This window comes from Pelodiscus sinensis, chromosome 4 (assembly GCF_049634645.1).
Source record: "Pelodiscus sinensis isolate JC-2024 chromosome 4, ASM4963464v1, whole genome shotgun sequence".
Taxonomy (NCBI): domain Eukaryota; kingdom Metazoa; phylum Chordata; order Testudines; family Trionychidae; genus Pelodiscus; species Pelodiscus sinensis.
The window spans coordinates 114,787,017-114,803,017 of NC_134714.1; the positions used below are offsets into that span (position 1 = coordinate 114,787,017).

At 43.9% G+C, this 16,001-nt stretch overlaps 1 protein-coding gene across 3 annotated transcripts in view; it reads right to left on the reverse strand.

The window, feature by feature from the left end:
- Positions 1-16,001, reverse strand: part of SLC67A1 (solute carrier family 67 member 1) — a 154,865-nt gene that overhangs the window by 112,564 nt on the left and 26,300 nt on the right. Inside the window, exons 1-3 of one of the 3 annotated variants that reach the window (XM_014579427.3) lie at positions 14,043-14,182; positions 7,718-7,942; positions 2,442-2,539 (exon numbers count right to left, since the gene is read on the reverse strand). In XM_014579427.3, coding sequence (XP_014434913.2) covers positions 2,442-2,539; positions 7,718-7,942; positions 14,043-14,045 — 326 coding nt within the window. In that variant the 5' untranslated portion in view covers positions 14,046-14,182. Of the gene's footprint in view, positions 1-2,441; positions 2,540-7,717; positions 7,943-10,366; positions 10,510-14,042; positions 14,183-16,001 lie in introns of those variants that run through there. The other 2 variants (XM_006134904.4, XM_014579428.3) reach the window with 2 other exon arrangements.

Here is a 16,001-nt window from a genome sequence, read left to right on the forward strand (position 1 = left end):
TACTCAACCCAAATACGAGGTCTGAAAAAATGTAAATAAGGGATTTCTTGTGAATCTCTATTTCCTTTAACTAAGATAAGGCATTCCCCTTTATATATCTACTTCCACATTATGAGAAACTGTTTTTACAGTACCACCCATGGAAGTTTCAATCTCAGATTTGTACAGCAAATTTTGCTGTACAAATTTTACACAAGGATCTGACCCTAATTAGAGTCCTGTTTTCAGATTCTCTCATCCCTGCATGCATCTCTCATTGCCATTGGTTGGTATTCCACCCAAAGTGAAAGAAAAGAACTTCAGAAGATCCACTTCTCACAAATTCAGATCAGAAAAAATTTCCTACAGCTTTGCACATTTATAGAAAAATCACTTGAATTATGCCACAAATACCACCTCAGATTTGTAGATAAGAAGGAATTCATTTCTGTACTGTGCTGATAGGGAAGCTGATTATTAATTATTATTATTATTTTATTAATTTCTATCCTCTTAGCACCTATTAGCTCTACTGTGCTAAAAAAGAGATAGTCCCTGCTGGCAGAGAAAACAAGATCAGAAAAACAACCTTCCGAAGGTCAATGCAGAGCAGAGATATAAATGGAACCCAAGTCTCCTGCCTGCCAATCCAGTGCCCTACCCACATACTCTGCCTCTCCTTCTGTGCATCTCTGTATAGGGACAATGTCCTATCTGCTGTACAGTCTCCATCTCTGTTAGGTTTTTCAATGCCAGCTCATCTTCTATTTGGAACACTCATATCAGCAATTTCCTGCAACTGCTCAGTGGCAGAAACACAGGAGAACTTCATGCCTTTCCCCTGCCTTTCTTTTGCTAGGGCTGTTTGAACTGTAAATATAGAGTCCTGATTTTAATCTCACTGACACTAGTGTAAATCAGGAACACCTGCACTGAAGTCATTTGTTGTGACACAGGGCAATGACATTGTAAGTAAGATCTGAATCATGCACAACAATTTTATGATTCTCACTGGAACAACTCAGTAATAGCACTGGTTAATAAAAAAGCCAAGTTACATGCATCTTCTGGGTTTCTCAGTCCTACTTGTGTTCATGAAGTTACTCATATGAGTAAGTGTTTACAGGATTATGGCATTAGACTACAAGCTCTGCAGGTTCCAAATATTTTAGCTAAGTACACCTGGGTCCAAATAATCAAATTTAGAGAAATCTGTCAGAGATGATCTAGATCAGTGTTTCTCAACCGGTGGTAAGAGTACCCTCATGGGTACTCAAGAGAAGTCTTGGGGGTACATCAAGACAACTGAAATTTGGAGAAAACTGAATTTTTGTTTTAAGTTTTATGGCACTTTATTATTTTTGTACTTTTTACATCCAAAAATGTCATTGCCTGTGCGGCTATGATTAAGTTGTTTAAACAAATGTGTTGCAATGGTAGAAAAAAAATGGTGTGTCTGAAAACTGTAGAATCTGGGGGTAGTTATAATTTATTTCTTTTTTGAAAAAGGGGTACTTTATATTTTAAAAAAAGGTTTAGAAACACTGATCTAGATCAGGGGTGGACAATAATTTTTGACCGGGACCCCAGGCCACTGAAAGGGGTGGAACTTCAAGCAGAAGGAACAGGCCTAGGACTGATTGGTCTGGAGGTGGGGGAGAAGGCAAAATCTTTGTCCCGCCTCCCCCAGAAAGAACCGCCAGCTGTTCTGAACATCTGGCAGTTCCCTCTAGGTAACTGTGCCCCTGGCAGTGGGAGGAGACTTTGTATGCTCCCCCTGCTATCCCAAGGTCAATCAAGGCCTGGGGGAGGGGGAACACATGAAGTCTCTCCCTCCCTGCCCCTACCCTGCAAGGGAGCACTGCACTTAGAGTTAACAGCCAGATGAGCAGGTGGTTGATTTTAAGTGCTGAGCCCCTTGCAGGGTGGAAGGAGACTTCACGTGCTCCCCCCGCCCCCAAGCCCTGATTGACCTGGGAGTGGGGGGAGCGTGCAAAGTCTCCTCCCACCCTTCTCCCCATCCTGCAAGGAGCCTGTGGTGCTTAGAAGTGCTATGCCCCTTGCAAGGCGGGAGGAGACCTCACACCCTCCCCCACACCCCAGGCTCTCATTGGCCTGATTGCTTGGTGGGAGGCATCTGGCCTGTGGAGGCCCTTTTGTCCACCCCTGATCTAGATGGTGCTTGGTCCTGCCATGCGTGCAGGCATGATGACCTCTTGAGGTCCCTTCCAGTTTTATTATTCTATGATTCTATTAACTAAAACAAAAGTCATTTAATTTGTTACAATATTTTTAATTAATATTTATACCTCTGTAGCTTTTTTAGTTAATCTGGATGGCTTCCTAGAATATTTCCCCAAGATCCAGAGCTAGGAATAAAGTAGATTTATACTAAAAAAAAAAAAAAATCATTCTGATTTTCGTTGGGAATGGAAGGTTCACAAGAATGGTTTCTTATTTACCTCCCAAAAATAGGACCTCCCAGAAGCTGCAGAACGCCAAAGGTTGTCTGGAGGTATCCAAATCCAACCGAATCCAATCCCAGGTTCTTGGCCAAGTACTAAATAAAGCACAGAAAAAGTGAAGTATGTTACATTTCTGAATGCTCAAGAAGAGCTTAATGTTAGTAAGTACAGGACTGCTAGTGATCATGTGCTTCAGTGCAAAGTAAAGCAATTGCGCTTAGCTGTAGATGCAGTACACAGAGCATAAGGAACAGAGAAGTTATTGGATAAAAATCAAAAGTCTCTGGCCCAGATCATCAGCCAGCACTATGGACCTAGCTCTCTATTTTTACACTTTTGCATGCAGTGTTGTTTTAGCTGTGTCGACCCCAAGACATTAGAGAGACAAGGTGAGCAGGGCCAGCCAACAACATTTTGGCACCTGAGGCGGGGAGCTCAAATGATGCCCCCATACCTCCTTTTCTCCTGCCTGCCTGTTATGTCTCTTGTGCCCTCCTTCCTCCAGCACAGCACTCCCCCATCTCTGTGCATCTAGAGCAGAGAGAATACATATGCACCAGCAGCAGACACAATTTTCTACACTCTGGGTCCTAGTGGCACCCCTCCCACACACACATTCTGGCACCTGAGGCGGCCGCCTCAGTTCGCCTCATGGTAAGGCCAGCCCTGCTTTATAGGTTAAGTTTCCACTGGTGAGAGAGATGTGCTTTCAAGCTACACAGCACTATTCGTTGGGTCTAGGAAAGGTACTCAGTGTCACAGCCAAACACAGGATGGACCAGACAGATTAGCATAAGTAGTTAGCACATATTTTAATGGATCATTCCAAGGGAAGTGGTCATAGAATGACAAGGGCAGGGGTATCAGTTTTTGTAATAAGCCATAAATCCAGTGCCTGTATTAAAACTATGATTTTTTGAGTCTAGCACAGCGTTATAAAGTTAGGCTCCCAGGGCTTTGCAACGTTTCCTTTGAGGATGAGGCTGTTCACCCTAGGCGATAGGATTTTTTTCTTTTGTGTCATTTTTCAGTGTGAGTTCATTGAGAGCACAGTGATAGTTTGGTTTAGGGATGTAGAATCCCGGTTAATCCGTTAACCGGTTAAACCTTTGGTTTAACAGGTTAACCACCTAGGCGGGAGTCGCCCTGCACACAGGGCTGCTGGCAGAAGGAGCCGGCAGCTCCAAGCGCAAGGCAACTGGCTTCTGCTCCCTGTCCCTCCAGCTTGGGAGGGCCAGCTCCCAACCCCCGCAGGGTCGTGTCCAGGTTTGGATTCACCCACACTGTTGTAAAAAGCCATACATTAGGGGCATCCAATGCAATAAATGCTCCAATAACAACTATCTGTAACCCACTAACTCCCATGGCTACAGGGGTGTTATTGGGCCACTCCCCCTTGAATTGTCTCTTAGAATATGTATTAACTACTTCTGCTAAGCAATCTCTTCTATTTGTATTTAGCTGTGACAGGCTGAGCGTGCTGCCCAGACATGAAGAGGAGCTCTGTGTAGCTTGAAAGCTCATCTCACCAACAGAAGTTGGTCCAATCAAAGGCATTCCTTCACCCACTTTGTCTCTTGCTTTTACTTAGTATGTTGAGGCAGACAAGGAAGGTCTTAATCACTCAGCTAATGCTGAAGGGGAGGGTTTTAGATAGCCCTCCCATGCCTTGGAATATGTAGGGCACATCCCTCTGAATATTGCCCAGGAGGCTCTTGTGGTCATGTCACCACCCCACAGGTTTAATCGAGCCAGCTGGGCTACGAGTAAACATCACAAACAAAATGGCATGTGTACTTCCAGTCCCCTCCACAGCCCCAGCATGGGAGGCGCCCTAAAAACCTTGTGCCCGAGGGACAGAGGCTTCAGACTCAGGCTTGTGCTTTGTAATGTGTAGTGTGAACATAACATAATGAAGCTTCTGAAGCACTCACTAACACCTGTGCACAGAGTCGCTGGCACTGTAAATCTGGCACTTTTACTAGCACTAAATGAACTGAATACATGTTGTAAATGAGACAGCCACCTTGAATTGCCACATGGAGTAGCTTGCAACACCTGATACTGTTCATGGCATCAATTTAATCTGCCTAAATATGTTCATATGTAGGAAGTTGCTCAAAAATTACAGCAAATAGTTTTCTTCTTGTAGCCTGGCCTAAATACTACTTGTAGCCAGCCAGCACTTAATATTCCAATGTTATCTTTGGATATGTAAAGGGATATTCAACTCAAAATATTTTGCAGTCTGAAAACTTTTACTGATTACAGCTTGGACCTCCCTGCTCCGGCACCCTCAGGTCCTGAACCAGACAGTTTGCCAGAGAGGTTGATGCTCCCTTGCTGGCCACTGACCCCATTCCTGGGCTCCTCTCTGAGCTGTGGGGCTCCCTGGAGTCTGGGGCCACTGTCAACAGGGCTCCCCAGGGCTGGGGCTTCCCAGCCTCTGCCAGACCCACTGTTCCCCTTCAGTCCAAGACTCCATCCCTCCCCCACTATTTGTTGCTCCCTTTTCTCTGCACCTCGCTGCAGTGCTCTGGTCCCAGACCACTAGGTATCATGGTCCCACTTCCGCCAGCCCCAGAGTGCCTGGTAGTGTGGCAGCAGCACTCCCAGTCCTGGAACACCAACCAGGTGGGCAGTGCAGTCCAAACAGAGGGTGGGCAATGTAGCCCCAGCACCGGACAACCTCAGCCCCAGCTAGCCTGGGCCAGGACAGAATTCCAGAAACTGGAGAGTCAGACTGGGGTGGAGCAAAGGAGGGGCCACACCAGGCTGTTTGGCGAGGCACAGTCTCTCCCAGCCAATGATACCTACCACCCATGCCTCTTGGCCAGTGAAAATACTGCGACAACTTAGACAACAGGGCCAGAGTCAATGTCCCACAAGCACCTTTGCTCTCTTTACATAAGGGCAAAGTGTCCTGCCAAAATCTGTAAACCCTTTTATCACCTTTCAAATCCCTCCTGCAAACTCACCTCTTACATGGTGCCTACAGAAAGCTGCCACCTGGGAGCCACTAGACAAGTGTCATGTTGTGATTACAGCTCCAGCCTGGCTTATTACATGTACGTATGAACCACAAAGCAGTCTATGCTAAGATATTCTATTGCTGTTACCCTATGTTCCCGCTCCAAGCCTGCTTCTTAATTCACCTATTGTGATGAATGGGGGGTATTGTGTTAATATCCTTTCTGAACATTCCAGCCATTCAGATCACATCTGAGAGACCCCAGGAATAGGGTTACCAGATGTTTTAAAAAAAATACTGGACACACTTGATCTCGGGGGGGGAGGGGGGGGAGAACCGGACGGGAGGGGAGCAGGGCTGGCCAGGAGATCGGGGGGGGGGGGGGAACCAGACAGTGAGAAGCAGGGCTGGACAGGAGGGGGTTGGGGGGAGCGGGGCTGGCTGGGAGGGGAACCGGCCAGAGAGGAGCGGGGCTGGCCAGGAGGGTGGAGGGGGGAGAGAGGACAGGAGCCAGCCAGCGGGAAGCAGGGCTGGCTGGGAGAGATCGGGGGGAGTGGGGCTGGCCAGGGGAATTCGGGGGGGGGTGGGGGTCCCAGCTGGCGGGAAGCAGAGCTGGCCGGGAGGGGGTTGGAAGGAGCGGGGCTGGCCAGGAAGTGTCAGGGGGAGCGGGGCTGGCCAAGGGATATTGGGGGGGGGGAACTGGCCAGTGGGGAGCAGGGCTGGCCAGAAGGAGGTTGGGGGGAGCGGGGCTGACCCAGGCTCATGCAAATCCCGGGGTGATTCCATCCTACCCCAGCCGCGCCCACAACCCTGTTTGCTCTACTGCGTACTTGCATACTGCCGGGCTAGTAGACACACTCACGCAGTACGCAACTACGTACTGATACTTATGATAATAATAAAACTTACTTAATTAGAAAATACCGGACATTTATATGTCTGGTATTTGCTCAATTTGTTTCCCGGACAGAAAGCTCAAATATCGGACTGTCCGGTTCAAAACCAGACATCTGGCTACCCTATTCAGGAATGCTAGGGAAGCAGGAAGTAAGGTGGCAGGAGGCCAGGAGCGCCAATGGAAACAAGAGTGTGGGATTTTGAATTGGAAGCTGTGGCCTCCTGTTCCTGTTGTGTCACCAGAGCAGAGCCTAGGGGGACATGAAACAAGACCGGGAGCCAGGCATGGAGAATCCAGCGACACCCATGCCTAGGGAAGGATTAAGTATTGAAACTGCAGCTATGTGAGTAGAAAAAGGAATGTTTAGTCAGATGCAATCAGGCTATTTTCTTTATTTTTGGGTTTATTGAACTTCTCTGTGCTGAGTCATCTAACTAGCTCCCCCCTCCCTCACATTGTAACTTGCCAAACTAGTTCTCAGGGAAGCAATTCTCTGTGCTTTTCATTTTTATTTTTTTTAATTGCTCTGTAACACGTAGCAACCAAGTAAAGATTCACCAGGTGTGATTTTTTTGTTGCTGTTAATAAAAATCACTCTTTCAAGATGATCTGATTCCTGTGTCCTAGAAGGCATGAGGTTTTGTGTGCACATGCCTAACATTTGCAAAGGCAAACTACTAAGAGAAATTACAGTTCTCATGCTCTCTCCAGAGGGAGGGTTAAAGAGCTCAGGGAAGGAAGGAATTCCCAAGTGTGCTTTCCTGGGTTCTCAAAGGAATTTTGCATTTGGGTGGTGGCAGCGATACCAATCCAAGATACTGGAATCTGTGACCTTGCGGAGTTTTTAACAGAAGCCTTTAGCGACAGAGTATTTTTCAAGTCTCTGGCAGGCTTGGAGTGCAAGCGGGGAACAGCCTTGACACTTACCTAGTACAGCTTGTGTTTTCGATTACTAACTCTTTGGGGGCAGGGGCTGTACTTTGTGTTTGCACAGGGCTCAGCACAATGTGGCACATGTCTGGAGGGGGCCTCTAGGCACTACTGCAATATAAATAATAATCATCTGCCTGCTGTGCTTAAGTGGTAATGAAAGCGATGCCAAAGACAAGCAATTTTTTTTAACTTTCATACTTGATGCAACAAGCCTGGTCCAGAGCTATGAACTGCTAAGTCTAGTGGTGCCAGCACTCAGTCTGGCAAGTTCTGGCACATATTAAAGTATGTACTCTCCACCTGCCATGTGAAAAGCTACTGCATTCACTTACATCCAATTGTCTAATCAGATCTAAACTTCCTCCCTTATTTCCTGGTAGAAAATCTCCTTTAAATGTTGTTGAATAACTGAACAGTCTGTGTTGAAAGAAAGTGGTTTGCTCTATTAAAGCAGGCTCAAAGGGTACTCACTGGAATGAGTCCAATCTGCATGAACAAGCAGGTCAGGTCCACAGCTGTGATTAGATAGGTGAGCCGGATCACCTGTTGCCTTTGGATCATATTTTCTGGCTTGTTTTGGTCCTGCAAGACCACTCTCTTGAATTTCAGTTCCTGTTTCTCTTCTCCAGGGCTGGCTCCTTCATTCATGCCGCCCAGGGAATAGCTTACAGCACACTGCCCAGACTGAAATGCAACCTGAAAAGCAACATTCAACTAGAAACTTGAACTCATTTACATGTACGGTGCAAAAGTCATATTTGAAGTTGTACACTTAAGAGCGTGAAAGTTGCTGAGTCACTATGTTTTGTTGAATCTTTTTTTTTTAATTTAATGTTTACAAATAAAGACACTCGGTGTTAATGGTTAAAGACATTGGAGTGGTTCACTTTTTCATTCTAGATTTAACCACTGGATTAAGACAATTTCGTAGTGTTAAGGAAGAAGGCCATCTTTAGAATCCTGGCAGAGATGCAGTTGATAGGGTTGCCAATTCTGAATGAAGCTATTCCGGGAGATATTTCCTCCTTTCCTTCCCCAGCATGACAAAATGTTATGTTCTTAAAATATCCTATTAAAATCTCTAGGATTGATTTTAGTCACCTGGAGATAGACAGGAGGCTTGGCAATCCTAGTAGTTGAACTCAGTACCAATGGACTAAGATTACAGAGCACAACAATTGCTTACGTTTTAATTTTTACTGCATCAGCACTTTAGGGGCATGTTGAGTCCCTGCTGTCTATTCAGCTGGCTGGTTTGACTTCTCTAAAAGTGCTGGCTCTTTAAAAAGCAAAAAATGGCCAGCCAAAACAAACATTAGTATTTATTTGTAAAAGCTGAAAATGAAACTTGATGGAGAATCATGCTCAAGCCCTGAGTCTTTGTGCTACTTTTACTGGATCTGGGCAGATATGGGACTGACCCCTGTACTCAGTCACAGACATCCAAGGTAATCTGCAGCTAGACCTAAAGCAGAACTAGACCCAATGGCTCTAAAAGGGAATGTAAAGGGCAACCTGTGATGTTTAGGTAAGATACAGAGCCAACAACTCAGAGCTTTGGCTCCAATGCATTTACTCCACGCTTTTAAGGTTTCAAATGGGTGATCAGCTGCAGGCACTCTCTTCCTGACTTAGTCACAGCTTTGCCATTCATTGTAGTTAATAGATTCACATATGCCATGTCCACTTGTTATTATTTAATATTTATATATAACCATGTGGTCCAAAGGCCCAGATTTGGGATCAGTGATCCATTCATATTTTAAGGCCAGAAGGGCTGAGTGTGATGTGCTAGACCAGCCTTACTATGGGGTGCTGCCCCCGACTGCAGGAATAAAGGACTGGCTGAAGGGGCAAGGCGGAAGTCATATCAATTCAGATGAGGATTTGAAGAACACATGAAGAGAGTGCAAGGCAGCTGATTGTTCCTGACAGTGGTTCAGGTTTTCAAAAGTTTAAGACACACTGATGGAGTCTGACCTTCTACAGAACACCCACCACAGATCCTCAACCAGTGCTCCTGCATCAAGCCGAGATCCCCCGTTGTGCTAAGAGCTGCACAGACAGAACCTGCCACCCCTCACCCCTGAAGTCAATGAAACTACCACGATTACCCACCCAAAGGCTATGTCTACACTGGCGGGTTCTTGCGCCAGAAATATGCAAATGAGGCTAAGCGTAGAATATTGCTGAGCCTCATTTACATATCTAATAAGCCGCCATTTTGCAGAAGAGGCTCTTGCGCCAGAAGAAGCGTCTACACTGCCCCTTCTTGCGCAAGAAAAATCCTCTTGCGCAATGCCGTTATTCCTGAAAATAATCAGTGTAATCATCAGCGTAAAATAATCATTCCACAAAATGGCGGCTCATTAGATATGCAAATGAGGCTCAGCGATATTCCACACTTAGCCTCATTTGCATATTTCTGGCGCAAGAACCCGCCAATGTAGATATAGCCTAAGTGTTCAAAATTCACAAGAAGCCCACAAGATCGGCTTAAAAAATTATATTTTAAAAACAACAAACTTTTGGCCTCTTGTTTCTGAACCTGTACAGGTCACACTTTGAAACTTTTCTCTGCAATGAAGGCTGGAAACTGATCTCATTTCCCTGAGTCCAGGAGCTGAGGCTCTAAGAAAAATACCAAATTTTGCAAGATTCAAGATAAACAGTGACACTGGCACATCTGTAAAGTGACCTGTGTGCATTTTCAGGAATGGTGCGAGGTTGGACCGGCAGGTCCTTGTATTACAACTTTTAAACTCTGTGGGGGAGGCAGATTATACACTATGGATCAGGGACCATCTTTTTGTTCTGCTTTTGTACAGAGTCTCACACAATGGGGTCCTGACTCATGCCAGGGGTTCTCGGCACTACCACAAAACAAATAAATAGGGGAATGTGTGAGGCTTCATGTTACAGAGGGAGGTGGTATTACCCTAGTCAGAGAGTTCACAGCAACACCACATTTTGCCAAATGAGCTGCAGCACGAATAGCTGAAAGCAACACAAGAGATTATTAACTAATCTGATATTGTAAACTAAACTCTGTGCTCAATACAGTCAAACCCCTATGAAACCAGGATCACATTTGTCACTAAAAAAGAGGAATTTACTTACAGGGTGACTTGATTTCGTGGAAGATTGGTGCTAAACTTTCAACTCATCTAAGCAAGAAAGAATAGATTCTTCAGCAGCTGAATTTCTTGCAAGAGAGCGCAGCAAACAGAGTAAAACAAAACTTCCTGGTTTAAGTGATGGAACAGGGGACCGTGAACAAATTATAACACTCGGTGTGAAAGTAATGTGAATAGCAAAACTCTGTTGGAGAAGTTTCCAGACAATCAGAAAGCCAGTCCAAATAAAATGTAATTATTTACCGCTTATAGGAAAAACTGCTCACTTGCACTTAAAATTTTTCAGTGAGATTATTGATCAGCATGTTGAAAGTGGAGCTGAAAACAACCTATCTAAAGGCCACCAAAGGAACTGAGGATTTGGCCACGTGCACTCTTACTTTTCCCACACCATACAGCACTGTCAAAAGAAATCTGTATGTCTTCTCCCTGAGTGCACTTTGGATTGACCTGAGCTTTACCGGCAAGAACGGAGATGCCAGTTTTCATGTATAGCCTAGGGATCAACGTATTTAAGGTACAAGACTCTAAAAAGGGTACACCTAAAATTAAACTCTGAGGTCCAAATTTTCAGTATTAAAACCAGCTCATTTTGGATGAGCCAATGTATTACAGAGTAGCTGCTCGGTGTGACACGTTCCTCTTTGAAATTACAATGCAAAATGCTTCAAAAGCTACTACTTGTCAGTATGATTTCAGAGTTCCTCTAAGAGGTAGCGTGGACCTGCTGAGCAGGGTTCAGATTTTTGAGAGGTATCAGAATGGCCTGGATTCCACTTGTATCTCCCACATGTTTCTTGATAATTCACCTATTGAGATCATTCCCACTTCTTTGGTGTTAAGCGTCCAGCCCCACAAGGAGGCATGACTTAGCTGTTATCACTCCAGAGAGAGCGAGATCTTAGAGTCACTGTGGATAGTTTTCTGAAAACATCCACCCAATATGCAGCAGTAGTCAAAAAAGCAAACAATGTTAGGAATCATTAAGAAATGGACAGAGAATATCTTATTGCCACGTCTGTATGCAGTATTCAAGGTGGATAAAGCCACATCTTGAATACTGCATACAGACGTGGTCACCTTATCTCAAAAATATATCCTGGCACTGGAAAAAGTTCAGAAAAGGGCAACAAAAATTATTAGGAATATGGAATGGTTGCTGTATGAGGAGAAGTTAATCAGACTGTGACTTTTCAGCTTGGAAAAGAGATGACTAAGGGTATATCTACACTGCAGAGTTTTTCCGGAAAAACCTTCATTTTTCCAGAAAAACTACACATTAACGTCCACACTGCTATTGTGTTCTTTTGACAAAAAGTTGAAAGAACAGAGGAGTTTTTCTAACAGCAGTAAACCTCTTTCTACGAAGAAGCTCTTTTCTGAAAGATCTTTCAGAAAAAGGTGTGTGTGGATGGGAAAGAGGGTTTTTTTTCGAAAGCAGAGGCTTCCAGGAAAAAGCACAGGTGCCCTGATGGCCACTCCATCCATAGTAATTACAGCTTAAATGTGAGATAGTGTCCAATCAATGTGGACGCTATCTTTCGAAAAAGCAGATTGCTTTTTCAATCCAATTTTGCTGTGTGCACGCTCTCTTTCAAAAGAAGTTTTTCCAGAAGATCTCTTCCAGAAAAGCGTCTTCCGACAGAAGCCTGCAGTCTAGACATAGCCTAAGGGGGGATATGATAGCGGTCTATAAAATCATGACTGGTGTGGAGAAAGTAAATAACTTTTCCTTATTTATTTGTTATCATAACACAAGAATCAAGGGTCACCAGATGAAATTAGTAGGTAGCAGGTTTAAAACAAATAAAAGGAAGTATTTCTTCACACAACAGTCAACCTGTGGAACTCTTGCCATAGGATGTTGTGAAGACCAGGACTTTAACAGGGTTCAAAAAAGAGTTAGATAAATTCATGGAGGACAGGTCCATCAGTGGCTATTAGCAGGTTAGGTCGGGATGTGTCTCTAGCCTCTGTTTGTCAGAGGCTGGAAATGGGCAACAAGGAATGGATTGCTTGACCTGTTCTGTTCATTCCCTCTGGGGCATCTGATACTGACCACTGTTGGCAGACAGGACACTGGGCTAGATGGACCTTTGGTCTGACCCGGTATAGCCACTCTTACGTTCTTGTGACTAGATGGTCTGGGCTTTCTTTCCACACAGTTTTAAAAAGGAAGAGAGCATTCTGCCCTGAGCCGCTGTATCTTAGTACTGTTACAGCCATCCTTACTAGAACACTGAGGCTGTGTCTACACTGGGCCACTTATTCCAGAAAAGCAGCCGCTTTTCCGGAATAACTTGCCAGCTGTCTACACTGGCCGCTTGCTTTTCCAGAAAAGCAATGACGATCTACTGTAAAATTGTCAGTGTTTTTCCGGAAAAACTATGCTGCTCCCATTTGGGCAAAAGTCCTTTTCCGGAAAAACTGTTCCGGAAAAGGGCCAGTGTAGACAGCACAGTAGTCTTTTCCGCAAAAAAGCCCCGATCGCGAAAATGATGATCGGGGCTTTTTTCCAGAAAAGCGCGTCTACATTGACCACGGACGCTTTTCCGGAAAAAGTGCTTTTCCGGAAAAGCATCCTGCCAATGTAGACGCACTTTTTCCGGAAATACTTATAACGGAAAACTGTTCCGTTTTAAGCATTTCCGGAAAAGGGTGCCAGTGCAGACGTAGCCTGAGGGTACGTCTACGCTTGCATCCTATTTTGAAATAGGGATGCAAATGCAGCAATTCAAAATTGCAAATGAAGCCGGGATTTAAATATTGCATGCTTCATTTGCATAATCGCCTTATGGCGCTATTTTGAGTTAGCGCTATTTCAAATTAATAGACACTGTGTAGACGCGGTTATTTCGAGAGAAAACCCTTCTCTCGAAATAACTGTTAAACCACATTGTATGAGGAATAAGGGTTATTTTGAGAGAAGGGTTTTTTCTCGAAATAACCGCATCTACACAGCGTCTGTTTATTCGAAATAGCGCTAACTCTGCAGCTACAGGGAGGGACAAGCATGTCTCTCTCTCTCCAAGAAACAATTCTTCACTTCTGTAAGTAGGGTAAAGTTTAGGTAGTTTCGTTAGGCTTTATTGTTTTAAGGGTTGGGTATGGGATCTGATATCTGGCACTGCTTAAGAGATGTTTGGCTTTTCTTTTTAACTAAGTTCTAGCCCATGGTGTAATTCCTCCATGAATATATTTTGATACCTTTCCATCTGATCCTTATGCTTGCAACAGCAATATTGTTATAATAATAAAAGTTTTCTCTTTTCTTTTTATTAACCTGGCATGGGTTACTTGTGTCTCCTGATTTTTATAATAGGGGTGAGATTTCCCAAATTATCTTTCCCTAATCTCATTATTAATATTTGGGTGGTGGCAGCGGAAGTTTTATTCCCAAAATCTAGGTTTTAAAGATTTTGGGGGCAGTTTTATACCAAAACCTGGTAGATAAGGCTTTGCGGTACACTTGCTGGCCTTCAATTTTGCATTTATCATGCCACTGTGGGGAAGAAGCCATGACAGGCACAGCCCACTTCTTCAGATGACTCCAGTCTACCATGATACCATCTACATGTTTTGTTAGTCTATAAAGTACTACCAGACCATGTGTTGTTTTTTTCTGCATCTTAAGACAGGTACTCATCTCAGTCACTCACCATGCTTCCAACAGGAGCAGTTCCATTGTGTGTGTCCCTCTCCCTGACCCGTGCTCTGCAGAGATGGGGTACAGGGGCAGGGCCTTCTGCACATCCCTCTCTCCCCTCTTCCTCTCCACTCTGCACAGCTAGCAGATGAGTTCTGGGAGCAGCTCTGCAGCAGGATAAAGCAAAATGAGGGGAGGGACAGCTGAACACACATTGGCAGTAGGCACGGATCTGGCCTGTGGGCAGTATCATGCCCACCCCAGAATTTGAGACTGAACCTTCCTGCTTTTACTTATTCCCACTCACCATATTTCATGGTGGCTATACTGCACAGTGGCAGATTCATTTTCCGATTTCAAACCAGCTCTGTGGATCTTTAAAGGTCTGATCTAAAACCCACTGAAATCAATGGAAAGAGTTCCGTGGACTTTGGTTCAGGGCCTAAAGTCTTTTGCTCTGTCTCAGCTCTTATCCTTAGGATGTCACAATAGTACATTTAGTATGTTAGCCTTTAACAATGTAGAACTCGGTCTACCTTGTCACCTGTCTCAGACCACTTACAGTATATAAAACTTAATCTTCAAAAAAATTTATGAGCTGTTAAAAAAAGTGAAAAGTTACTTTTATTTAAAATGTCTCAGTTGTTTTCAATTTAAAGTGGTTTAAATTAACCCATTTTAGTTGTATGGATTCACTTCTTCTACCAATATTATTTTTAAATGACAACCACAACAGCATTTTTTTGTATGCCAGAAACCTGATTTTTTTTAAACTGAAACTTTCAATAACCATTTTTGTAAAAAATCATTTAAACCCCCTTCCATGTTGGGCCTGAGTTTTTTCGTTGTAATTCCTATTTTGTAAAACTAGATTATTGTTCAACAGTTAACAATAACAAATTTAAAACAAGCCCAAACCCCCCAACCCCGCCCCCCAACTAATTCTAAAAAATTTCAATGAGCCCTGGGTTTTATGATGTGCATAAACACATGCTCACATGTACACACAGGTAGGCGCATATGTGCACGCACACACAGAGTACTACAAGCATTTTTTTTTCTTCCATCCCTTTTTCCTTCCGTAAAACCTAACCCCATTTTTGTCTCATGGGGTGGGTTTTATTATATTACCTGACAGTACTTCCATAATCTAGTTACCCTGAATAATCTGACAGCGCTTCCTGAACTATGGTGGCTTGGGAGAAGTCCTTCCTCTTCCCTACCCCCCCACCATTTTTCTTACAGTCTGTGTTATAATGAGTGAGGGACAGGAGGATCAGTCTAAATAATCATAATGGTCCCTTCTGGTCTTAAAAATCTATGAAAATAGGTCATTTTTTACCATGTTCAAGAAAGAGGAACCTTTCCTCCACAGTCAACACCTACTATAGTTTCTTTCATCTGAAGAAGTGGGTTGTACCCACAAAAGCTCACGATACACGTTTTGTTAGTCTTTAAAGTGCTGCTAGACTATTTGTTGGTTTTTAAACATTTTTTCCAGTTACAGACTAACTAACTAGGCTACCCCTCTGACGCTATAGTTTCTTTAGTCACTTCCCTTGGTCATTTGATCCAATAGTTAAGTCATTCTAGTCAATACAAATTGCACACGGAAGTTTCATGGATTACAGTTAATTAAATACAAAAGAAATCTTTTTTCCATCTGAATTTTTTGTGGGTGAAGCTTTTGGCCTTGATAAGGAAAATACACCTTTGCTTACTCACGAAATAGCCCTGCTGAAGTCTCTGTTTGCAAGATTGCCTTACATTTAATTAACCAATCTAACTTTACATATCCAATTTCCTATATGTTATGTCCCATACATCACTTTTTAAAATGCTACCCATCTGAAATCAGTAGCCCTGCTAATGGGCCACACTGCATAATAACTAACTTGTTTCCAGTGCAAAATTCTTCTTACCAAGCCTAGCCTGAAATGATGCGCAGGCACCATCTAAATCCAGTTTTTTG